At 42.8% G+C, this 27,291-nt stretch overlaps 1 protein-coding gene across 2 annotated transcripts in view; it reads left to right on the top strand.

The window, feature by feature from the left end:
• The window catches only part of LOC115587115 (PDZ domain-containing RING finger protein 4), a 135,642-nt gene that overhangs the window by 98,302 nt on the left and 10,049 nt on the right, over positions 1 to 27,291 (top strand). For both annotated transcript variants that reach the window (XM_030426751.1, XM_030426752.1), the window contains 2 exons: positions 17,250 to 17,503; positions 20,705 to 20,807. In XM_030426751.1, coding sequence (XP_030282611.1) covers positions 17,250 to 17,503; positions 20,705 to 20,807 — 357 coding nt within the window. The remainder of the gene's footprint in view (positions 1 to 17,249; positions 17,504 to 20,704; positions 20,808 to 27,291) is intronic.

Raw genomic sequence — 27,291 nt, forward strand, 5'->3', positions numbered from 1 at the left:
CTACAACAACTGTCAACTAACAAAAAAAACTCTGATTATCCTAAAAATGCATCTTCTGCTTTTCCATGAACCAGTGGGGAGACTCTTTATTGAGTATAACACCATCTCCACATGGACTCTACTGTATTTCCATGCCCACTGAGCTGTTATCCTCCTGCGCTAAATGTTGGTTCTTGGCAGAGAATTACATTCGGGAAAAAGAGAGCGACGAGAGTGAACCCAAAGTGCCAGATGTGGGCGGGCTTTAACAGGATGCCCCACTGCTGCTCGGGACCAATTAGCATTTGTCATGACCAGCTTCCACCCCAACCATCGGTGTGTATGTTTTGAACACAGATTTTTTCGCTTGCAATATGGTTCGTATTTTATTAGCTTCACTAATTGTCTCCATCTACAGCCCTCCTCCGCCTGTTTCCAAGTCCATGGAATTGTTATCAGAAAATCACAGTGGAACAGACGCTTTGCTCCCAAGCAGTTGCGCTCATCTAATTATAAAACACTAGGTAAATGTTGAGCAGATGCCCTCCACCAGTACCCCCATCCTCCCCCTTTTCCGCCTTCCAATTGAGAGAGCCATTTGGTCTCATTCTAGTGTTACATTGGCTCCACATGGAGTGGTGAACCTTGCCAAGTGGCTGCCGTGGTATAAATGAACCTAATTGCTCGCCAACTCCACACACTGTCCAGCAGACGAGAACAAAAGAAGAACTTCCTCTTCAGCTAAAGTGGTGCGCTACACCCTGCTGTGGTGCACGGACTTCTCAGCCCTCCACAGCTTGTGGTGTCTAGTTCAAGAGCTTGTGTCTGCAGTGGGGAGGCAAGAGTGTGATACTGCATTACCTTCTAATGACTAATAGCTTCAGTGTCCTTGCATTTGGCAGGGCCGTGCCACAATTAGGCATCTGTTAGTAGAGGGAGAAAAATAAGGGAAATACACAGTAGGGGAAGAGGCGAGGCATAAAGGAGGAGAAAAAAAAGTATTTTAGGAATTAATGAAGCAACCTGTGACCTTTTAAGCAAAGCTGCTTGTAGTTTCAAAACAGCTATCGGCTCAACGAAAGGCTTCTGTAGTTTGGTCTGCGTTGAATGTTGTGGTCCTGTAATCTTGCGTCTTAGTGTTAGCACCGTCGCCTCACAGCTAGAAGGCCCTCAGTTTGATTCCTTTCTGAGTGGAGCTTGAATTTTCTGCCCATGCTTTCGTGGGTTTCCTCCGAGGGCTTCAGTTTCCATCCAATCCAACCCTCAGATGGATGTATGTTAGGTTAATTCTCCCGCTAGTCCCCTTGACTGAGTCACTGGCTTAGAGCTGCACTTCATTCCTCAGCGCTGCACTATGGCGGCCCACTGCTCCTCAGGGATAGGTTAAACCCACAGTTACTCTGTGAATGATTCTAATTGAAAATAAAACCTGATTTGCATTTTACATTTACATATTTTCATTTGAAGACCTGATTCCAGCTCACTGCTCTTCCCAAATGCTTATCATGACTTGGTTGTCATGATTTCTCTATACTCCAGTCGTTTCTTTCGACAAAACAACTTATGATGAACAGCATTTTGGCTGTAGTGCTGCCTAAATGTTTGTGGAACTTGGATGGAGCATCAACTTCCAAGTAAAGGCCAGAATTCAGTTCCAGAGGCTTACTGCCAACGTGTTCAGAGAACAATAGAAAAAAATAAATAAAAGAAGGAACCATGAAGAAGTTAAATTAAGTTGATTTAAGTTTCTGTAAAGAAAAGTGGGATTTTTTTTCTTTTTTTTTCACACCAGGCTTCAAGTTGGCCCTCATGCTGTCCCTTCCTCTTCGCCTCCTCCAGTGTTCACATCTTTCTCCTGGCTTCATTACCTCTCATACCAGACACTCTGTGCTGGGGAGGCAGAGCAGCTGTCATTTCTGTCTGGCAGGAGTGTCTTTCCTCCCCGCCACAGCCACAAGTGACCTGTTCCTGTCTCTGAGCCAGGACAGATGACAGCCCCGCTACTGCCTGTATGCTCCAGGTGTGGGCTCCGGGTATAAGCTTTATTGGGATCCAAACCGTGGCTTTAATTGCACTTTATAACTGATTAAAATGTAATCTCAGCCTCGCTGTTGCAGGGAGGAAGCCTTGTAAAACAACGCTGACTTTGTGCGAAGGTGGGATGGGTTTAAAGTGCACATACACGGAGGGAACAATCATAAGCGCGTGCACACGGAGCATCCATTACACAGTCAGACTATAAATCTGCCTTGGAATTAACCAGTGAGTAAAGGCTGATTGCTGTAGCGGTCCCCTCGCACTCTCAGGAATGAGAATAAATGAGCGGACGCTGGCATGAACAATCCTTTATTACACCCATTAGCCAGAGGAGCCTCAGCCTTATGAAACTGGGGACACCGAATACGCGGCCCAGTCGCCACATACATGGCCTACTTATGGTTCCCATGGCAGTGTGAAGACCCCCCATACCCCATAATTGCCAGCACCACACATGCATACCATCATCACATTACCCATCCCCCCCCCCCCAGTCTCACATCCGTTTGCACATTCAGTGGATGCAGCACAGACGTTGCGTACTCCTCGTAATGTCAAAATATTTCTGAAGTGCCAGCTAATAAGAGCAGCTCTGGAGTGCCTCCACGGGCTCAATATGTTCATCAACACATTTTTTTTTTCCTGTTGGAGAAACTTCAAGAGATGGTGGAATCATTAATCAGGAAGTTCGACTTGTTATTGCTTGTAAATCATTTCACTCATTCCTGGATGCACTCTTCAAACAACTACAGTGCCAGGTGTTCTTAATCAAGATTGGTTTGTTTGCTTGTTTTTTTTTGCATACATTAAAATTGCCAGGTGGACTATTTTCTTCATTAATGTATTCCCCATCAAGAGCACGGTAATGTTACAGCTCATTTACTGTGCAAAGCTGCAGGTCATATAAACATGTTTTGACAGGTGTTTCATTACATTCAGAATAGAGTGGCTGACACCGTTTGTTGTGTCTTCTACTCGAGGTTACTTGGTCCCTGTTGTTAGTTGATTGAAATGAAGACCAACAGGAGTCCCTACATCGGTCTGTGTCATAGAAACAAAATTATCATAATATGCTCCTTGGAAAAGGTCAATTTCACAGGGAAGTAAGGGTTTTTTTTGACAATCGGAACTGATGTGTATTTCTTGAATAGACTGTCTTGTTCAGTTTTGAAATTTTGCCTCGAGTGCTGTGCATTTCCATCAAAATTTCAGCCTTAAGCCAATATTTTAACAAATTGCCATCATGACGAGGAAGCATTGGTGATGTAGCTCTTAACTAAGCATTAATAAACTAACCAGAATAACAAAACTGACTCACCATCTTTCCTGGATGTGAGATATGAGAAAGCAAACATCTTCCCAAATCTTTGCCGTATGGCAGGACTTCACTCACTGGCAACTGTCTAATGTTTTTCTTTTATATATTTAATTCTGTCTATTCTCTAGGAATAATGATATTTCATTAGCTAACTAACACTAGATGGGACAAACTAGTCATGACCTGTTGCATGTGTGTGTGAGGGTTTGTTTTTCTGCATTTGTGGGGACCCAAATCCGGGGGCTAAATCCGATAGCTTTGTGGGGACCAAAACGCTGTACCACATAAAGTGCATGATTAAATAGGGAAGTATGGGTTAGTTTAGCATAAGGCCCATCAGTCTCAGTTGGAGTTGCAGAACTCAATTCAAAGTTTACATTTTATCAAAAAAAGAATTGGTTGAAATGTGCGAATATTTGATTTGTTCATTGTGTTTTTAATTCAGACCCCTCATAAATGTTTACAGGATGAGCAGCTTTATATTCATCATCATCATTTTGCAACCACAACCGAAATGCGATGCACCACAAGATGCTAGGTCCCTCATTCATGGTGGTAGGTCCTCAATTTCATGTTGTGTGTCTCCACCAGTAATGTTAATGTGGTTGAGTTGTCTTCATCCTCTATTAGAGCGCAGAAGTCTCCAAAATATAACATCTGATACGACCAGAGGTGGGTAGAATGTCTCCCTAAATCTGTTCTCTAGTATTGTCCTCACGCAATGAGGAGTCCTTCGCCTGTTGCATGCATCATTAAGGCCATCTTGGAACTCTTTCTTCTTCATATTAGCAAAGAAAAGTAGCTGTAATGTCTACAATATGAAGCCTACATCTGCAAGTGGTGGAAAAGCAAGAGCCTTGTCCTACTGATTTGAATATTTTCCTTGTTACAGTGCAGCTTATTTTACAGTCAATCAGGTTTGCTCCCAACTTGACAAAGAACTAACAAGGCACATGTGACTGATAAGGGTTTCATGTCCTTCCCTGTATCTCTGGTCGTACATAAACAGGTACATTATTTGTGATCGAATATACAGTAGCTCTTCTGAGCATCATTTCTCTCTCTGCTGTTCCAACTGTGTAATCAGGACACAGTGGGAAGCACTGAATTGCATCCAATTTCCTCTCTCTTCCCTTTGTTTATTGACTCGGGGACCTGACAAGAAGTGAGATTTTCGCGGGTTGAGAGGAAACCACAGACATCGGCTCTCCTAACCTCTCGCTGGCACTTGCGCTGTGCCACGAAGAACACAACAGGGAGCCTTGAAGGAGATTGATTACACTTGTGATCACTCTTCTAAGATAATGTCCTTCCTTTTAATCATGCATTGTGCCGCTGCTCTTTACAAGGATAAGATTATCATCAGGAACTTCATCACTGTCTCATTGTAAATGCCATCCTAATTGGACTGCTCTGCTTTCATTGAAAGTTTTGATCTTATTTACCGCCGCTTGTCCTTCAGCTGAAATGGGAAGTTTTGTTGTTGGTCCACTCTCTCCTCATGTATGTGCTGTCTTATCCTTCAAACACAGAAGTCAAATGTATTATCTTCACTTTCTAAGAACTACACGTAAAGATTTTTTTCACTGCAGCAGTGTAGTTTGTGTAGTTACAAGGTGCACGTAATTGCTCCATGGGACTTCTGGAATTAACTTCTGGAACCGCTCTTTGTAAAAATCAAAGAGTTGACAGTATTTGCAGTATGTTAGCTTGATCCCTGTGGTGTTGAGCTTTGCTGAGCTCTCGGAAGTCAATAAATGTGTATTTACTCATTGGGCACCAGAGAGGCTTTATAATCCCACGATTCCACAAACCTGACATTTCATAAGAAAAACCCCACCAGCCATTAACCTGCCAGACATCCCCCAGCTTTGCTCTCTCTGAAACATTTCCTGTGTTTGAATTAAGATTTGAAGATGAGTTTGGTGCAAAGAAAGCCTAAATGAGAGTTTAGCCCACAGCCTCACCGCCTCGGGCTCTCGTCAGTAATCCCGTCCTTTTGTTCTCGTTGACATTGGCAGCATTGACCAGACCTGCTCGCTGTCAGCTTATAAGGCACTCTTGATTTTACCGGTCCGCTCTCTTGTCAGGTCCTTTGTGGTGGTTGACATTTGTGATGGGACACCAATGACTCTATTTGCCTCTGGGGAAAGTGATATAAAAAACAGCAGCCGCAGGCTCAAGATAACCGCAATCACAAACGTTACGAGCAGAAAATGAGCAAATTGTTTTGTTGAGTGACGTCTCTTTTCTTCTTCAGGTAGTCTGGAATTGTTCTTAGTCCTGCCCTTCGTTCTTCTAGCGTCTTACCTTTGCGCTTTCCTTCTTTGCTTTATTCTTTCTTTCCTTTCCTTGACACCCCACCTGAACTGGCTCCCAGTTAATGGCTAACAGGCAGATCAATGGCCAGCCACGGGGGGGCCTGGCTGACCTTTCAACCCTCCCAGTTTATTATTTGCACTGTCAAAGCTCCACGTGCCACTGTCTGACCTCCACTCTCATTCCCAAACCAGCGACCGTGTGACAGCCTTACAGACAAAGAGGCAGTTGGAGGCACGGGGAAGTCAGACGAGACGCCTTTGTTGTGATCACGAGTGTGTCTGGCATTATGTAAATAGCGCTTATCCAGTGTTAATTGCCTCTGCTGCTATAATGAGCATATTAAAGGTGAAGGAAACAATTTACTGCTTTCAGAGTCTCCCCAGGCCACCATGAAGAAGACCGTCCCTGGCAGTCGGCTGCATCACTAGTTCCATATGCTGCCTGTGTCATCTCATCTACACTGTAGAACTTCTGGGGTCACATTTTCTAGATTTCACTATTATTTGTCTCTGTTATAAGAACATTTTACTCACCATATTAATTGCTCTGAGAGTGTGGTGATTGCTCAAAGTATGGTAAAACATGAGAAAACAAAGGAGAATGGTTTGACCTCCTGTACTTACCATAGTTGTATGCATTCACAGTTTTCCTTTGATGAGGGATTCTGACTGACATGTCGAGTGCTACCACCTTCTGTTTTACCTGAAAATAAAATTGTTAAAGGAGTAGTTGGACTAGTTCGATGTATTCTCTTTCTGAGAGTTAGATTAGAAGATTGATAGCCCTCTCATATTTGTGCGCTAAACGTGAAGCTACTGCCAGCAGTTCTGCATCTTACCAGAATAACTGGAAAACATGGATCTACTATAATCTGGATACCAGCTCAAAGTCCTTATAGGCATGAGTGGTTGGACAGCCATCTTTACAAGGACCCCAGAAGGTTACAACATGAAAACTTAAACTGTAGAATCACCAACCAAATATGATTTTAAAAAAAGAGACAGCTTTAAACTCCTCCCACCAGAGCACATATTACTTGATATATGAATATGAAAGTTAATATCTGATGTTTGCATTTTGTGGTAATCCTGTGCATTAGCCTGATATCCTCCTTTTGTAAGTCCATCTGCACAAGAACCAAATTGGTTGAATCTGTCGATAATCTCTCAGCTGTGTGCTGGCATCAGTGCAACAACACAATTGGCTTATTTATTTCCCAGCTTGGCTTTCATAAAGCAGACAATTGGCTTTTAGGGGGAAGGGGCCTGACGTGTGTCACACAACCGCCAATCACTTGGCTGTAAGTGGTTTGTCTCCTCTTTTGTAATGTCTCTACTCATAGATTGCTAGCCTGGTGCATACACTAAAAAGTTTCCAGCTGCTGGGTTTACATCCGGGTGAGCTGTTAGCCATAGCGTTTCTCCCACTGGCGCTGCCCGCTAGGCACACAAAGTTTAAATTATGAGGCCGTCACAGATTTTTAAATCGCATTTCTTGGCTCAAGGAAAGTTTCACAAACACAAAACCTCCATTGATCAATAAATCACTATATAAAGATTCATCATTTACCTAATTTGTAGTTCATGGTGTCCTGTCTACAGTTTTACAGAGGTGTCTTTTATATTAGTGATCTATGGTAATGCTTTTTAGGCTGAAGTGGACTTTTTCACCGCAATGGTCACTGGGCAAAATTCAAAAGCAAGTCGGGAGTGTTGTGTGTTCGTATTGACTGATGAAAGAAATGACCCCCTAAACAAAAATAAAAGCGCATGTTGCAGTAAACCATAAGTTTTCTATAATAAATACACTAGGTTGGCTCCTGTTCTTCTTCTGTAGGTAACAGATAGGGGCTACAGACAAGTCCACAATGTGAGGGAAGAGCAGTGGTGTTTTACTTTTACATGTTTGGACTGTGAATTGTGGCTTTTCTGTTTGGAAAATACTCCTACCGGGCAAACTCATTTGTCGTACCTCCTTTCCGCCTCCCTCTCGGCACATTTGGACGTGTTCCATGACAGTACCCACTTGATTTTCTTCAGTCAGCATATGGATGGCACCATTACTCCTTACATCTTTTCACGCCAGCCAGGCTATTTTGCTGATCTGCACAGCACATAGTATCATCCAACTACCCCCCATTTCTCGCTCCTCTCCCGCCCCCCCAAACCAATTACCAGTTATCACCAAGGAGGAGGCTGTTCGTCCATTAGTTATTCATCCACCCGAGTGCCGCTTTTACCCCTAATTCGATTTTTTCCATTTTACATTAAAACTCACTCCAAGATGGCAAGATCTTAAAAGTTAAGCACAGAGATTAACTGTGCATCTCTAAATCTCTTCAACAAATATACCCTGCACGTACCATTAACCTTGAACAAGCTGATTAACTTAGCACTCCGCTTCCCTCACCGGTCCCAAATCATATTTTGAATCCGCTGCAGAATTTCATAATCCGGCCAAAATAAGATAGTACAATTATCCCGCATTCAACCATAATCTGTTAGTAATGAAGATGGAACGGCATGTATTGATCTAATTTCATGGGAAAGTGATCATAGGCAGAACAGGTGGATGTCCTGGATGTTGTTGCAGAGAGATTTGACAGATATCAGGGCCAAGCACAATAAGGAATCTGATGAAATGTTTACCCAACAATCTTTCATGTACAGCACTGTGAGCAAGGATTTGTGCTCGTCAGGTCTGTGCCTCTCAGTCCGTCCTATCTGTGTGCACACTTGTGTGTGTTTCAGTCACGCCCGGGGAGTTGATAGGGCTGGAGGAGCTGTTGCAGGTTTCGGCAGCTGCATTTCAACAATGAGGTAACGGGGACCCACAGCTGTTGTCGGGAGAGTTACTTGAAAAATGTGATAAATGACTCATAGATATTATTATACAGGGTTGTTTTGTTATTGAGTAATTACAGTTTTTTATTGTGAAAATCTGTCGATACATTCAAATCTTTCTGGTCACAATTTCTGGTGAAAGTTATTCCCTCTTTGCACAATTTGAATTTTTTTAAAAGTGGACTGAGCAATTCTGGAGGAAGACAGTTGGATAGTTGAGTCTCAGGATAAGGGACCGGCACCGACTTTTTACTTAGTCGAGCTTCATCTGATGTAAACCGCTCGCAAGTGTCCACACAACACGTCAAATATTCTGGGTTTAACACAAAATGACATGAGGATTTAAAAAGCTGTCCCCAGTATTTTGAACGTAAGTAAGTTTACCGACCATCAATAGCTACCTCAAAATTTCCTTTTTATTTCACACAACACTCTAAAAGTCCTGTCCTCACAGTGAAGCCATTCACACAAAGCTCTGAACACTGCAGCTAACGTTAGCAATCCAGCTAATCAAGAAAACAAAGCATGTGAATTAGATAACAGGGGGGCCGAGTGTGGAAGAGGAGGTTGAAATAATGTGCTGGGGTAGAAGATGGTGACGCGATTCAGTCCTGAGCTTGGAACTTTTCCTCAGCTCCTCTTCTGTTCAGTGCTTTTGACATCGAGTGTTGGCAGAGTTCATGCTCAGATCTCTTCTCCCTTTGTCCTTCTTACAACAGTTGTCCTTGCGCTGAGCGATAACGGCACGAGATTGGATAATAAACCCATGTAAAAAAGGCGGACCGTGAATTTTAGAGCAGATTGAAAGAGCTGATGCACTTTGAACGAGTTGCGCAATAAAGGGAGTGCCCCACTCGAGATTGGTGCTCAGAGAAGAAAATTGGCAGAATTCATCAAATGTTCTGCGGGCATAAAACCTCAGCAGCAACGTGCAGGGCCTTTAATGTGAAAAATAACCCAGGGGCCTTGTGGAGTGTGTTTTATGTGGTTGGAGGGGTTAAAGGAGGCCTGTGCATTGGTTCATGTATAGATGTTGAGGGGATTGTCAGATTTCCCCAGTGGCATGCTCTCTCTCTCTCTCTCTCTCTTTACTCCTGCTCACCCTCGCTCAGACAGTAGTGCTGACTGTCTGAGAGTGATTTATGCAGCCATAAGGGCTGTACTGTAACGGACCTTGGCCCGTATTTTATTCTGACACTTATTATTGAAATGAGACATTTGGGTATAAAGAGGAACCCAAGCCGTTTTCCTCACTGAGAGAGGATGAGGTAGCAGTCCTGCTCACATCAAAACTCCGCCTTGCAGCATTTGGAATTACCTCAGGGAGAATTTAATTCCACTTCCCCGCTGAATGTTCCTGTTCTCACTTGTATATAGTTTTTTATTTATGAAAATGCAAATTGTGTTTCGTATGTTGAAAGATGGAATTGCAACACATTGATGTTTATGTCAGAGCTGGTGTGTAGAAGCTGTTGTTCAGGTGCTTGGAGGCTCAGAAGAGACAGTCAGTCAGCGGCAAGCCCGTCTCACTGTCGTCTGCTCGGCTGCTGCATAGACTCAGTTGGGAAATATCAACAAACAATAGGAGAGGAGTTATTTCAGGGTCCCAGTTTGTTTTTTTCTGCATAGAAGATGTTACATGAGCGGCAGTCGGCGCAATTCTGAGGCTTGCATGGGCATAAATTATCAGTACAAAAGATGCTTGTAAAATAATGTCTGGTTTCTTTGATAAAACGTGTGAATGCAGCATGTTATGTCTCTTCTCTGTGAAGAGAAGAGACATAACATATGACTTCCGAGGGAAACTTCTTGGAGCTGAGGGGTAAAGGGCACTGACTATTGAGTAAAATGTCCCCAGAACTTTGTACAACCAGGGACCTTTGTTGCACATTGTTCCTTATTTGCTGTCATCTCTTGACTGTTGTCTGACTTATAAAGGCATACAATTCCCCTTCAAACACCACAACTTCCAAGGAACATTTAAAACAGTCGATTCAAATGCAAAATACTGTGCAGGCTTCATGAGAAACCAATGTTTGCCATTATGGAAAATACGCTTATTTGCCTTGCTGCCAAGTTGATGACGATGAGAGATGGGAAGATTAGATAAGCATAAAGACTGGAAACATAGATAAACAGCTAGCATGGCTAACTTGGCTGACTTTAAGATTGACCAAGTTACATGTTTTATTATCTAATTTAATCTGCACAAAAATGTGAGTTGTGGTTTCTCACTGTCCAGGAGACTATTGGCCCAAGCTCTGTGAGGCTTATCCACACAATGGCGTATCCTGTCTCTTCCACAGTCTGGTGAACTCAGCATTTCACAGTATCAGAAAAGTGGTTTCCATTCTGTCAGCACTCAGGTGTGATGGTTGACCAGCAGCAGCAGTGGTCCTTCCCTCTGGTCTCTGGAGCACCGCTCTATGCGTTATGCTTCCTTTATTTCCCTCTACTGTACCTGTAGCTGCTCCCAAGCCTCCTCCAACTCTTTTTTTCTTAGGGATCCACACAGCTGACTGGACCATAACACCGAGGGTTCATGTTGCCTCTTCCCAGAAGACGAGGAGATAGAAACAGGTGTGTAATTGACGGCTGTAAGCGCTACCCTCCCGAGGCTAGATGACCTACATGTTACACTTTCTCCATCTGCCTGCATACGCTCAACACCCCACAGGCTGCCACTCACACCAGCAAGTGACGGCACTCGAGAGATACAGACTGTGAGTAACAGAGGCTCGCCGCCTGTACAGATGTTAAGCACAAACGCACAAGGTTACACGCGCCGGTTAAATACAAGCCTCTGATGTTCTTTCCACTGTCGCTGAAAGCCTTGTTTACTTGTCAGCACAGCCAAAGTAGAAGAGATGACCTTGCTTCATTCAATTCAGCGCATTTCCAGTTGGACCAGAATATGAGTGCAGACGGGGACTTTCACCCTTCCTGTGCATAGCATAAACTATGAAAATTGAAAACAAAAACATTTCATTAAGATTCAAAGTGCTACACGCAAGCCATAAAGCAATGTATGCAGTTAATTCGAAGGCATAAAATGGCTAATGGACTATTAGAGCCTACTGCCTGGGGCTGCCGTTTTCTTCCACGCAGAAGTAGTACATCAATCACTTCTATCAGTAATCCCCCTGCAAGCTGCCGGCAGTGTCTGTGCCTCCTGCCACAGAAACGGTCCCTGAGCAGACGCAACATCAGATTTGGCTGAAGTTGACATCTTAACAGATCAACTGGACCTTGCTTTACTACCACTGTCACCACATGGTGCCCCTCGGTCCTTGGAGATATTGATGGGACAGAGAAGTCGATGAGACAAAAGCACTGACGGACGAGACGCCTGAGGAGTCGAGCTGAGGTGCTACGTGTTTGCTCTCTCATGCTTGTCCTCACACCTGGAGGGCCAAACGATAAGATGGGACACAGATGAGGAAACCTTCAGGAGTGCGCTTTGCCGTGAGCAACTCTGAGCTCGTGGGTTTTGAAGTTTCGGAGTCAGTTTGTTTGCCCGCATCAGCGCAGAACTGCTTAAAAGTGGCGTGTGATATTTACTGAAGCGGAGACCCGACACACTCAGCTGTGTCACAAGTAGACAATTTTTAAATGTCTTCGTCAATATGGGACTCTGCAGCAGTGAAAATGAAAGTAAAGAAAAAAGGGTTTCATCCTTTCGATGCACTCCACTAAGCTGGTTTACTGCATTTGTTGTGGGGAGGCTGTTTGGTCGTCTCAGGGGCTTTGAATAAAAACACATTTCTCTCCCGGCTACAGCTGCTGCACATCCGTGTGCAAACAGCCAGCAGATGCGTCCTGGTCCAGCTACTCCATCCCGGAGCCCATTTCCTTCCAACTTCACATTTACCTGATCATCGCCTGGCCCAATTATACAGCAAATGATCTCTCATGAATAATCACCATTGTTTTGTTCCAGACCAATAAGATAATTCATGTTGACTCTGTGCATATGGAGCACTTGCAGAGCTGCACTGAACTATTTAAACACTACAGCTGCTAAATAATTTGTTGCAAACAGATTTTGTTTACCCGCATGTTGTTTATGAATGAATATGTATTTGCATACTTTGCATGCACACTCGAGGACGCTAGTGCAAGCTAGTGTAACTACATCAAAATATGTGTGATGAAACTTTGAAGAGGCTGCAGCTGTACCGAGCGGAGGGTGCGAACGTGGATAGAAATGGTGTTTAATTTTGAAAGGATTAAGGCTACTGAGGACACGAGCCAACCCGCAAAAAGTACTCACATTAAAATTTCCCTGTATAGTCACCTTCAGCTTTTCTGCTCGCCAGCTGATGATGCACTTCGCGGAGAGTAAAGCTGTCGCAAGACAAAAAAATCGAGGGCTGTGCTGAAGGCGGATCTGCAGTTTGAGAAATATCTGGGAATATCTCAGAAGCTGCAGCCAAGCTTAGAGAAACCCTTCCCATCTGTCAGATAGGACTGCAGATCCACACGGCTAACTGAGTCAGTGTGTTTAGCTGGATAGACATCAGCCAAGGGGACACGACGGAGGATGGCAAAGTCCCTCATGCAGGAGTTAAGGCTACTTGATATTCCTGTGTTGATTGGGGATTAATTGTTCCATCTGGCTCTCATGAAAACCAGTGAAGGGAATAGAAAAAAAAAAAACAACAACACTCCCTCCTCTTTTTTCCTGACGTGTTTCCTCTTGTGTCATTACGGTTATGGAGTGCGGCTAGCGAGCGGTGAGGCTTGGAGGAGGAGGCGGAGCCTGGTGTGGACAGGCTGTACCAGGGGGAGAGCTGGGAAATTTGATCATTTTTCTCTGGGACTGTCATACGCCATAGGCTGCCTCATTTGTCTGCTCCAACTCCTTTGTTTCCACCAGGCTCCATGTTCCAGGATTAGCCGGCGGGACAAGAGACCGGCAGCAAAATAAAACCGAAAGAAAGATGGGGCGGGCGAGAGAGAGAGAGAGAGAGTCAAAGGAACTGTATACGCTAATTATTATAGTGCTTCATGTTTCTTTAATACAGTACTTAACTCTAATATACGTGCTGCTGTATTAAATACCTGCTGACTGGCCAGGAAAAAAAGAGAATGAAAGCCAGGTTAGGGGTGTGAGGGAGGCTGCTTTGTATTTTTCCTCCAAATTGCCCTGCAGTTCCACAGCGGTGGTGTTGACCCAGTTTACCTCCCGCTCAGGTGATTAATGCAACATTGCTACAAACAAAGGTCACGTCAGGAGGCAAGGGAGCAGGCCAGAGAACCACGAAAAGCTAAGAGAGTTATAGATGGCTGCTGTTATTGCTGAGAAAATAAGTTGGTGTTTTTTTTTTTTGTAGGGCATCACTCAGTCCCTGGAGATGCACACTGAGAAGAGGGAGAAAACACAATGAAAAGCAGACGCGCACAAACACACGCTCACACGGGAATGGGAGAAACACACTATTATGGCATTACAACCGTTATTACATTATAAATATTTTTTTATGTTTTCCCGTTAGTGGGTAATGAGGTTAGCTTATTTTGAAAGTCTGTTGAATTGAATGAATAAATTAAAGGGGCTCCCCACTGAACAGTTGTATGGTGCCCCGTGTGTGGCTTTCAGGAGGGAGATTTTCTAAAGTCAGGAAAAATACGTCCAGGTGATGTCATCACGGGTTGTCTTAGAGGTAGTGAAGGTACAATGTAGGAAGTGTGGGATCCAATGTTTTTGGAGCTTATTTGTGTCAATGTTTCTTTCATTTTATCCCTTCTTAAAGCAACATCATGTACATTTTTACCTTTGACGGCACAGTGTCTTGTAATAGGATGAGTGGTGTCTCTGTCTCAGCCTCTCTGCCCCCCATCACTTGTTTCTGCACTATGTCACTTCAGTGAGAGGGTTGAATCACACCATTACATACATGTTTACTTAAACGTACTTACTTAAAGTTTTCTTCTGACAAGTTATTACAGAGGGATCTGGGATCTGTATTTACGACGGTGGTGCAAATCACACAAATCCAATTTCTTCATTACGTTGCTTTTAAGTCTGTCTTGCTGGAATGCACCTTTAAAGGGGCACTATGTGGTTTTGGAGAAGTTTTTGGTAACTGGCACTTTTTGAGACTAGAGAGGTGGCGGGGTCCGCCAAATATAAAGTCAAACACAATGAAATTGTGTTGTCCTTTAAAAATAGTTTGTTTATTTTAGCATAAAATATATTTCTCTTCTTATTGAAAGTTCTACCCCAAAACTACTTGACGTTTTATTATACTGTGTTGTGTAGCCTTTTTTTTTTTTTTTTTTTTTTTTAATCTGAGGGTGTAAAACACATTTGGAAGTGCTCCTGTGATGGGGGATCACAACCAGAGCTGAAACAATACGTTATATAATTGAACCACAAAAAAATAATTGGGTGCCATTTTGGTAATTAAGTCATTTTCAAGCAAAAATGGAGAAGAATGCCTCTCAGAAGGAAGGAAGGATTTGCTCGTTCTCTTTGCCATATACAAAGTATAGTACGCTGAATAATTTCAGGTTTGGGAATTTTGGTCAGGCAAAATAAGACGTTTGAGCAGAATAACCAACAGTAGTCATCAGATATAATAATTGCAGACCCAGCCACAAGCCAACACAGTTTGAAACCAAATGACAGAGTGCTGTATAACCACGTACTAATCTGCCATGTCGAAATGCATTCATTCAAAGACACAAACCGACTGTCTGGTCGTATGAGTTTCAGCATTGGATGTATCGAGGGACGCAGCGTGAAAGGCAGACATGTTTATTAGAAAAACTGAAAACGTCAATGCTGATCCCGGCTTTACAGAGGATTTATGCCGTCAGGTTCTATTGATGTTTTACAGCGTCTCAAAACATGTTGAGTAATTTCTCAAAGACCGCTCCTTCAGTAAGATGTGAAACAGAAAGAAAGTGGAGATTTACTGGTGGAATAGCTTATACATAAGATCTCTCTGTAGGAGTTCCCCATTGGCCTCTGCATCTTTAATGTTCATTTAGAGGCACCACATACACACAGCAAGAGTTACTTGAAACCATAGACTGCTCATGAATGTAGGTCATTTTGTTCGAGTCTGAATGAGGCTATGTGTTTTTATTTCTACCACTGTGTTGCATTTTAAAAGAGAGTTTGCCGCTTTTGAGTTTCCCGGCCTTGCTGTGTTTTTTTTTCCTCAGATGAGACTCGTGAATATAAATGATCTCTTTTACTTTTTCGAGTTATCATTTAAACTGATTTCAATTTGCAGCGCGAGCAAAAAAAAAGAAGCTCCACTCCAAAACCGTATTTAAATACAACTGCAAGTGTAATTATGCCGTCTACCTTTTTTCTCGTGTCTGTGGTTATCTAAATTATAATCTCTGGTTTCAGCGTTTATACCGAAGCATATTCTCTGAGGTATTCCACAGCCATGGTTTCTCTTCCAGAGAAATTACTGGTGTTAAATGGAGCAATGAATTTCTTTATATGTGCCAGCTGTAGTGCAAATGGTTTTCAATCTACGGGAAAATCCAGTTCATTTTGTGGAGATGAGGTTGAAGATGGACTGGGTGAGCGAGGGGCCATTTGGGCTTTGATGTAACAGTGTGATAATGTTCCATCAGACTGTGTTTTTGTGTTTATGTTTTTCAACGTCATCTTCATAAAGATTTCTTTTTTGATCATCTCTCGAGAGAAGATGCAGGAAAAAAAGGAGGATTTATGTCTCTATGGATTAAGCCCAGAATACAAGAGCTGGAGTAGCAATGTGGGCAAAACAGAAGCATCTTTCTTGTTGATGGAGTTGTCAGGCATCCAGGTCATGGTAAAACTATGTGCTGTATCGTAGGCAAGTGGACTTATTTCAGCTTCTTGATGCTGTTTCATCTCTCATCCAAGAGGCTTCTTCAGTTCTGTGTTGGCTTTCTGCAGCATGTTGCATGTTCAGACTGGGTAGGTGGTTTTGTTTGGGTCTGATGCTGAAGTTTTCCAGTAAACCTTAAAAACCAGTTTAACTCGTGTACAATTTATGTCACAGTTTTAACCATTTGCTGCAACATTATGCATTTCTATTTGGAGGTTTTGCATGTTGGTGCACCTCGTATGATGCTCTGGAGCAATGTGTGTGTCTCCCTCAGTGTCCTGCCATCTCTTTAACACTGCAGCATTATTGACAAGTGTTCATGCATTTAAGTTCCTTTCTCTTGTTGTCTTCCAGCTTCTGTAAGCTCGGCTGGTTCTCATCATAAAACTTCTCAGTGGTCTTGGAGTCTTCTGAAAGTTCTTGAATTCAGTTTTTAAGAAGGTGCAGGAAGCCTGGAGCAAAATTGAGACTGCGTGCTCACAAACCATCAAACATCAACACAAAAGAAATTCAAATTTCACATATGACTAAATGCTAATAATCGAGGAGGCTGGGGAGGTGGAAGGAGTTACATTTCTGAAAGCAGGCAGCAGTGAAGTAGTGAGGATGAAGCGCTCAGCGTTGTTGTTATGCAGACTTCTCAGGCTCAGAAAATAATATTATCTCTAACCCCCCTTGGCTTTTTTGCTGGCTTTTAGTCTAATGTCACTTAGCCAGAAAAATGTGGTTCTTTGACTCTGCAAAGAGACTTCGGTGCAGCAGCGAGGTCTGTCTCCACAGCGGCTTTGCTTTGTAAAATGTTTCTATAGCAACGAAAAAGAGGCACATTGAATAAAGCACACTTTGATATTTGAAAGAACAACAAACAACCCTTTGCGTACATGCTTAAATTTCCCCTGTCCTCCTCAGGTGAATGGGAAAGAGTTGTCCAAGTCCAGCCATGAGGAGACTGTGGAGGCCTTTCGCGCTGCCAAGGACCCCGTCGTGGTGCAGGTCATCCGGCGGACCCCCAGCGGCCGCCCCCATGGCCCCCCTCAGGAAATCCATGTGGTTGACGTGTGCACTCAGACTGACATCACCTTTGAACACATCATGGCGCTGGCAAAGCTCCGGCCTTCGACCCCTCCTGTGCCTGACGTCTGTCCCTTCCTGCTCTCCGACAGGTATGTACAACAGGAAATGTATGTAGTTATTGTACATCTCTGTAAATCATGACTGTGAGCTATGCTTGATAAATAACAGGGATTATAGTTTGAAGGAATCCAGTGATTTGATCCAATTTCATACATTTGTATTTCATTTGATATATAATGGCAGAGGATTTTGATCCAGTGCCACAAAGACTTTGTTGTTGTGTCCTTGTTTTGACTTTGGCTGAGACTAATGGAAATTAAGAAAAAAGTAGTGAGAAATGTCATTGAGCTATGAAGCAGAAATATCAGTGTCTGCAGGATTAGCATTACAAGTATGGAAGGCGTCTGTAAAATATAAATTAATTGTCTAACTGGCTGCTCAGTCGATTCTGACGGATATAGATTTGCGTGATAAATGAGCTTCTCAGTGTCCTTCACGTCGTCTTTAAACCAATAGGACAAACCCACTTCTTAAAAAATAAAGGAGAAAGAGAAATAAAGGACGGGGCTAAGTGATCTTGATTAACCATTAATACAGAATACTTGTGCGAGGTGTGCACGGAATGTCAATGTGTTGTTTGGCATAGGGCATCAATTTAAATATATCACTAAGGAGATTGAGTTTGAAAACATTGAGAATAAATATCAGGGGCAAAAGATGTAGCCATGTATGACGGCCGCGAATGCACAGACATCTGGATCTGTCACAGAAACTGTTACTCCTGTGTCTCTTCGACACAGCACAGGCAGTCACATGGGGGATAATTGTGGTTGAGTGGCATTTTACAGATAAATCAGCGCTCATAGTGCATTTCGTTAACGGTCCTATACAGTTTTTGATGCTGAAACATCTTTCACATTCCCCCTTCTGAACAGAAACATAACACAGCCACTCAAATCAACAGCACAACCCCAGAAATCAAAAATACATATTATTTTCCCTCTTACCTGTAGGGCTATTTATGTTTGTTTCGGTGTGAGCTGGCGAGTTTCAAAGATATCCACCATAGAGATGTCTGCCTCCTTTCAAATATAATGGCGCTCGATGGCACCCAGCTTTTGGTGCTCAAAGTGCCAAAAGCAGTGTCTTATTCCACAAACAATGCTTACTTAAGACTATCTACTGAACTTGCTGTGAGCAGTTTCATGCAGGAGTTATTTTCTTTCTACCCAACTATACCTGCCTGCCAACTTTCTCATGAAGAAGGAAGCATGTGTTTAATAATGGAAGAGAGGCTGGCTAACTAGCCTAGCCTGTGTTACATCTCAGCCAAGAGGACACCAAGTTAACATCCTCGCTCGGGGCAGGAGCCTCTCCTACAGGGGTAGATGCACACTTCCTTCTGCACTGTGATTATGGTTCGCAGCTGTAGCTCAGTTGAAACTGAAAAATTCCTACATGAAACTGCTCACAACAATGCGTGTTGAGTATTTTGAGTCATGATGTCTTGAAATACACTTTGCTCTTGAGTTTACAAATGTATGAGTGCCATCTAGTTCCATTATATGCGAGAGAATGCAGACATTTATAAGGTTGACATCCCCTAAAACTCTGCAACTGACATCAAAACAATCTAGATGGCTAAATAGCACTACAGATGAGTGGAAACATTTCTTTGACTTATGACTGAATTGTCCTTTTTGTCGGGCTCATGCAAAAACTTCAGATGAGATGAAAAGACATACTCAAAACAGCACATGTGGTGGTACAGTCGGTGTGAGTGCGCTCACATCTCGACTGTTAATACGATCCCTCAAAGACATGTTTTTATTGTCTTATGTGAGAGGAACGCATAAAATATGTACCAAATAAGATCTGGAGAGTTCTAAGTATCAACAAGAGGTTTTCTTGGTAGACAACAAAAGAAACAGGCTTCGTTATTTCCTCTGCTGGTATTTTAGTTTACATTCTGTTCATCTCAGAGGAGAGGTAAACTGTCTACAATAAAGGTTTAGCACAAAGACATATCTGGGTTTCACCTCTTGGGAATTAAACAATGAGACGATAATGATGCAGGAGCTTCCAAGCATAGAACGGGGAAGTTGGGGTGGAGTCGGTGAACTCTGCGTGTTTGTCACAGGAGATAATTTCTTCCAACAATCATAAACATCTTTGAGGATCTGCTGCTTAGACATTCAGGTACGGAAGTTTAGTCGACTGCTCCATCTGTGCCGCTCAATATTAAAAACATCATTAAAAAAATGAGTGTGATCGTCAGTGTTGCACGCTAGGTGTAAAGCGCTATACATAACCTGATCGAAATCATTGCCATATGTATATATCTCGCACATTATCACCACTGAATCCCCCACGGGGCCTTCCTGCCATAATTGGAGCTGCTTGGCATATCCATTTTGACTCATGGAAGGTTTACAAGGTGATTAAAGCAAATGGGCTAATAAAAAAACTAGGCAACACAGTGCAACGTGTGCTTGCGGGCTACTTACAGCCGCAGGCCGAGCCCAAATGTAATCAGTGTGTCCCATAAAACCCGTGTTTTCTTCTCTTCGTCTGAGTTCAGGTGCAAAATCCAATTTACAGCAGATTTTATGGATACAACAAATGTTTGTCACTCTTGTTTTTGAGGCTGGATTGTATATTTGTAATTGTATTCTTTGCACCCACAAGCCATATGTTGCCATGTGTGATAGTATATGGCATCAGAGTATAAAGCATTCTGACATTTACCAGTCTGGTTTTATGGCTCGAAGATTGTTTGGAGACAGTTTCACAGTGCTGGTTTATCTGAGAGTCACGTGGCCCCTGAAGCGTCACTCAACATGTTCAACAGTGTCTTTCTGAAGTTTTTTTTTTGTCCTCCCTGAATTATCTTGTGTGGCACCGAAGCTGCTCATCTCGTTAGGCCCTCACAATGGGGTTTTGTTCTGTGACTGAGGGAAACATAATAGAATTACACCGTACAATGTGGGGGGTTTTGTCTGTCAAGAGCAGGAAGCAAATTATGTGGATATGCTGTTATTAACAAGTGGCTATACTTTTATCACACACACACTCCAGCTGCAGTGAAAGCCCTTGACAAATCCTTTATTCTTCAGATTCCAGGAAAGACAAAGGCGAGGAAATCCTGTCACTTAGAGGTGTTGAACGCGTTTGAAAGAAAATGAGGCGAAGGATCTTGCTCACGCCCAACTTCTCTGCCTCTTTCTGTTTCTCTGCCTCCCTGTCTGTCTACCCCACTCTTTCTTTTCTCCATCCGTCTTCCCTGACAGCTGTCACTCTCTTCACACAATGGACCAGGATTACTATGAAGGGACGGACTACCTCTCCCCTGTTCCAGCTGATGGAGAGAGGGCAGAAGAGTTTGAGTATGAGGTAAGACCTGCCCTTGACATCACTGCTTACAAGAACCTGACAGATTCAGATTATGGCTGATAATATCTACAAGCTTTTGCTAATGGCTAATGTATGTTTGTGCATGTATTTGGTATTTCTAAACCTCTGCCCTACATTTACATATTTAGGTTTGTAAGTTATTCATAATACAACATTTCATCATTGCAATATATTTTGATACACTTACCGAAAGTTTCGGTATTGGAATCGACTCAGATGGCAGCAACAAGTGTAATCCTTTGGGACAACTTCGACTATCGAAGTTACGTTCACGGAAAGTTCTTGTGTTTGCTCCTGTCCGAGGTTGACACTCTATAGAATATTGGTGTCAGACACTTATAAGCATGTTACAACTCTACAGAAACTCTCCACGGAGCTTTCTGTCTAAGCAATATCCATTTTTGTAACCGGGGCTTTGATGGTCAGAGTTGCACGGTTCTGCAGATATACATACAAAATGTGTAAAAATATGGCCCAGGTTTAAAATACTGGCATTCACCTCGAAATAAGTATGGACAGTTAGCTAAGAGAAAACACCCAGACACCTGCGAGCGCTAATTAACATGATCTATGTAGTTTCGACCCAATACAAACAGAAATTAGTGAAACATAAAGTAGTTTCATGGGGAGTTGCGTGCTGATCGGTCAGTTGCATTAACTTCCTGGAGTGTTTAGCCATTGCCACAAGGTTGCTAGAAAAACTGCAGGAACCCATAACCTGTCGTTTTAATTACATACCTGTTTGTGTAGGGATCAAACAAGCAGGATACAATGTGTTAATTAGTGAGCTGTAGACATGCTGTTAGGTGCCATTTTCCTCATCCAGCAGTTATTAGTAAGCTAAGCTAATCAACTCCTGGCACCAGCCTCATTTTTAACACAGAGATATTAAGGGTGATATTAAGCTTCTCATCTGATTCTTGGCACAAAAAAAAAAAAATATGTCGAACTATTCCTTTAATCACCAAATTGTGTGACTGCACTCCTGCTCTGTAGGGGCTTTAAGAGATCCGTTTATGTTATGTTTTTAGGTTGAGAAATCAGCCAATATATTTTATCCGATTTTCCTTTTTTTTAAGCTTTCAGTTATCGATGTGGACATTGGCCTTAAAAGTGCAGCATCAGCAGGTCTTTACTGCTAACAAAGAAGTTAAGTGCTTCAAAGATGCTGAAAGTGCTGAGATGTCAGCACTGAACTGCACCCAAACACAACACACATCTGACCCCACAAACACATGGACACACATTCCCTCAACACTCCATATTTAATGATGCTTAGCAATTGGCGGAAGAACGTAAACACTAATTGACTTTACAGGCAGATCCCAGAGGCACAGCAGTGACAGATGATCAGCCACATTGCAGAAAAACCCCCTTCTTTAATTGGCAGTGATGACATGCCTCCACGTTTTTTTTTTTTTTTTTTTCTTCTTCTTCTCTTCAAGGCGTTAAGAGAAAGTTGAAAAATCTCCGAATTGTGACGGTGTTACCTGAGAAATTGTTTTCACAAGTCTGGAAGAAAAAATGCTAGCAAGCTGGTTGACTCGGCGCTTGATCAAACCCAATTAAAGCGAGGTGTGTGTGGCAGGCGCTAGTAAAAAATAGAAATAAAAAAATCTGGAAACACATTTCTTTGCTTCTGCATCTTTGCTGGAGTGTAAGTAACACAAGCAGTTGTGTCCGTGATGTTTTTAAAGCTGTTGATCTCTGACACATACAGATATATGTACAGATGCACTGATTCAAGTGTGACTGGAAGAGATAAACAGACTCTGTCTCCACTCTCTCGCTTTCGTCCAATATTCTTTATTTCCGAGTCATTGAGGTGTGAGCGTATTGCCAGTGAGGGCTCCTGACTGGTCTGATGTATGATGATTGCTCACCCCTCCCTCCCTCTTATTTGTCTCATTTCAGTTCTACTGAATGCTTCCACCCACTGAGCTTGAGCTGTTTCTTCACCTCCTACAGAGATCTGCGCACCCGCGTGGATCGCAGAGGCCCCAGTGTCAAATCGGAACAAATATAATATATTAACGCCTCTCTTTATGCCTCATTGCTATTAACAAATCCTATTATACTGTGTATGCTTTGTAGCCGCCGGCGTTTTTTTATTTCATGCTCGAGGAGTTCGATACCATGCTAATGCAGCCCCACTTACTGTATGTCAACCGAAAACGCTGTGAGGGGGGATGTAGACGAAAGCTGAAAAGCCACTTTCAGAGTCAACCTGATCCCTCGCTCCCTGCTGAAGGAGAGGAAAGAGAATGAAGGAAAGACATTTCTTTAAATTACCTTTGTTAGACGAAAAAGCACGGCGGGGGAGAGCAGTTTTCCATCACATCACACGGAAACCATCTAAATCTAATTCACCTTTCTAATACAGCAGGACTTTAATGTTTCTGTTAGGGTAATCAACATGTGAGAGTCCCGGAGTATAGTAGCTGATGAGGCGGAGAGATGGCAGATGCAACAGAAGTACACATCCTTAGAATACTGTATACTTTTTTGAAGTGTTTACAGGATTTTTCCTTGTAAAACACCTGGAGTTCATAATGTTATGAACTCCACCTTTGAACCTATACCATCTGCATTGTCTTTAGATGCACTTAAAGCTGCGCTAATCAATATTTCATGTTAAAAATGAATCAAATGACATGTCATGTGAAAGGCATTTCATGTGAATATGGGTCTTTCGACTCATTGTTTTCGTTTTTACAAGGTTCTCAAGGTTTGGTTCTTAAACAGGCCTGCAGTAAAACCAAGAAGGCTGGACGCCAAAATACTCGAACTGTTTATAATTATCTGAGGCAGGATTATGTAACTTACCTGAACTATTTTCCAGTTACGAAATGTATGTGAGCTATGCCACTCTTTTTACAAAGTAGTGTGGCCTTGCTGAATGACATTGCATTGCAGCAAAAGTTGAGCCATTCAACTTATTTTGCGAGATGACCGTGTGTTTTGTTGCTGTTGGAGTCCAATGTGTTGGCATGCTCCCTGCATCACCAGAATGCCCCGTCACAGCAGGCGGCTGATTTCAATAAAAAAAATGTAATAAACACACTGAAGCCACCTGTCGAGCCTCAAACAGCAGGCAGACAGAGTAAGCAACTAGCTGGTCAGCAGCGGAGCAATTAGTATATATTTTAGCATGTATGGTTCGTTGCGCTGTCCCACAAATGAAAAAAAAAAGATGAATGAAGGTATATGCAACCAGGCTGCTGATGGTTTTCTGCAGCAGAATTATGTAAATCAAAGAAGGCTTCAGTAATCGGAATCAAAGATCAGAGAAACCCAGTTAATGAATATATATTTCTGTGGTAGATTTTTTTTTATTATTTTTTTGTTATCTGTACAATTAACATAAATTGGTCACGAAAGACTGCAGTCAGCGAGCTGGATGAAACAGGCACCACATTTGCATTCAAAGTAATAAAATGCATGTCAGAGTGTTACTAAATGACAGCAGACCCTGAAATAAAGCCTAGTAGCTCCTACATATTTGTGAAGGTGGATTTCCAAACAGTACATACCAAACGGTACCTTTAATTCTACTGTATATGTACTCAAGAGGAATTGACAGTTGGATTTCATTATGTTCTCCGGTGCATCTCCCTCTCAGTTTATTTACTAGCTCAAAAAACCTTGCAGTTGGACTTATAAATAAGTTATGCCTCACTTAACGAGCGAGTGAAGGAGGATGTGAGTGAAAATATACAGTAGGTTGTAGCTCAATTGTTCATCCAGTAGGATGGCGAGGAAGAAATTCTCTGCCAGCCTTCTGGTTAAAACTGAAAACATCATGGGCTCAAAGGAGCCTATAATGTCCTGTGCTCTCTGATGACTGGCTTTTTTTGGAATAGTGAAACACACAGGCCATGCCTTATAGCTAGAATTTCACACAGAAACATCATACATTTCCTAGGACCCCTTGATGTGCATGTGGCCACAACACCACGTTAGTAACCATTCCTTTGATTAGTTTCGGCAAGTTCTGAAAAAGCGAAGTGCTCTTATTCAGAGATGGTCCTTCCTCTCTCCCTGCCAGTGGTAGCCATCCATGCATTTGTTACTGCTTTTCAATTACTGGTAATCAAAGGCGCGATTATTATGACAGCATCCAATGTGCTTTGATGGTGGGCGGCAATCTTCCCCCTAATCACGCCATTGCAGTCATTAATTTACTGTCAGCCTCTCTTTCCCCGTGCTATGCAACAATCTCCTGCCTGAAAGTCACAGAGCTCGCCTGGAAAAAATGGTAAAAAAAAATAAAAATATATCAAAAGGGAAGAGAGTAGACCGAGATTGATGAAGGTGCGTTTGATGGATCAGGAGACAACATCCTTTTACTGAGGCATCTGAGTGTGAGTGGGTGTTTTTCCCTGCACAATATTGTCTTAAAACAACAAAGCAAAAAAGAACATCTGGTGAAAGAGAAAAAAAAAGGGGGTCACATTGTTCAACACACACACAGGTTTGGTTTTTCATCCAACATGCAGTAATTGTAGCAATCTATTTTCTCTGATCATTTAGCCACAGGTCTCTTGCACTATATCTAGCCATTAATTAGTCAGAGGTAACTTTAGGCATGTTTTCGCAGAGCCAGATAGGCATGATGTAGTACCTGCTCACACCTCGGCATCGCCTCGGTCTCAGCAATTAATTTGTGTGGTTTATTTTAAGACAGATGTCTCCCAGACATTGCTGGTGATTTCAATATTTCACCCAGATATCCCACAACTTCTCACACCGTATTAGCATGCGAGCTGTGCGCCGTGTCTGTAGCTCCCATTACCTCCATGAGTGCTTCGTTGCGTCAGGAGATGTGCCGCTTTAACAATATCTCTGGCGACAATAACGGTGATAGCTCATTAGTAACATTTTTAATACAGCTAATGGCGGATTTTTGCAGCACACTTTTGCTCAGATATTCAGAACCAAAGTCATCTTCCCTCTCTTCCGTTATATCCTTACGCATCAGCACAGGATTTGAGGTTGTCATCGCTTCTGAGACAGTCAATTAAAGATCTGAGCTCCCCATCAGGTGGAGGCTGTCGAGAAAGATAAAACGACAAAGCTCAGACGATGCCGTTTTTCTTCGGCTCCTTTTTCTCTGTGTCTGTGCAAACGTGTGTGAGCTGCTGAGTACACTTGTGCGTGTGTGTGTGCGTGTGCGTGTGCGTGTGTGTGTAAGCATTGAGATTGTACACAGAAGCAGAAACGACTTTTTTTGTGTGTGAGAATGTGAAGCCCAGCAGCAGCAAATCCCAGGTCCAAAAACACTTCAATGATCTGTCAATGTGTGAGGAAATCAGAGGTAGAGAAGTGTTGGAAGAAATGAGTGGCAGGGGAGAAGGGGAAAATGGGAATTGAGCCTAAGGATGTGTTTGTATGTGTGTGTGTGTGAGGAGGTGGGGGGTCATAAACAGCTTCAGAGGGGTAGCCAGAGGCACCAGGTGGCGGCTTTCTGGCAATCGTATTGCCCTTTCCACCTCATCACATCCTGACCATGGTCCGACTTCGACCCCCCCCCATCCCCTTCGCAAAGCCCTGCCATATCTGACACGTGTAACCAGCCAACCCTCACTTGTCACAGAGGAAATGAATCTCTCCGTTTCTTTGAGAGACCCATCTGAGCCCCACAAGACCCCTCACCGACCACCGCCTCATTTCTCTCTGCTCCCTCCATCGTCCTCTCTCCTCAACCACCTCACTCCTGCTGTTCAGAGTAGGTGCATTTCTGCTCTAATGAAGACTTTGGGAGGAGAGGCCATTTCACACTTGATTCTCTCCCAACACCCTTGATATGTTTCGGCATTTGAAAATGTGGCACAGGCTTGTGCTGTTTGGTGTTTGGCTGCACCTCTGTTGCGGGAAACAGAGTAGAAAGTGGGTTATGAATGCAAACTGTCTGCAAAGCTTGGGAGGATGGTTAATCAAATCTCACTTTCTGTGGGTTTGTATTTATGAACTTAAATGAAGAATTCATGTTGACGCCAGGGTACTTTGCTCTGTTCCAAGAGGCTCGTGGGAATTCTGAAAACCCCTGATTTGTAAGTCAATAGTTTGTTGATCTCTCCCCAAGGGAAGATGGGGAATACTGCAGTGCTGCCGTAAATATGTATATTTGGCAGCATTAGCATAATTAAAGTTTATTTATAGTTTAATGCTGTATAACTTGGAAACGGCTTGAAAGAAAAACACTTGAGGTCCTCTGACATTTATCAAAGCCCCGCCGATCAAACTCTGCGAGCTGAGAATGTCTTTCATGATCAAACACTCTGAGACTCAAAAAACCTCAGACGAGACTGCAGACTCAACAAGCATCTCAAAACCAAGTAGGGTTTTCATGCTGAAACTTTAAGAACATTGTTATTTGATCTTCAGTGAAGCAGGAACTTAGTGTTCAAGTAGCCATTGTTATGCATCGAGATTTTACTTTTATTCTATAAGGCTAGAATTT

This window comes from Sparus aurata, chromosome 8 (genome assembly GCF_900880675.1).
Source record: "Sparus aurata chromosome 8, fSpaAur1.1, whole genome shotgun sequence".
NCBI lineage: Eukaryota > Metazoa > Chordata > Actinopteri > Spariformes > Sparidae > Sparus > Sparus aurata.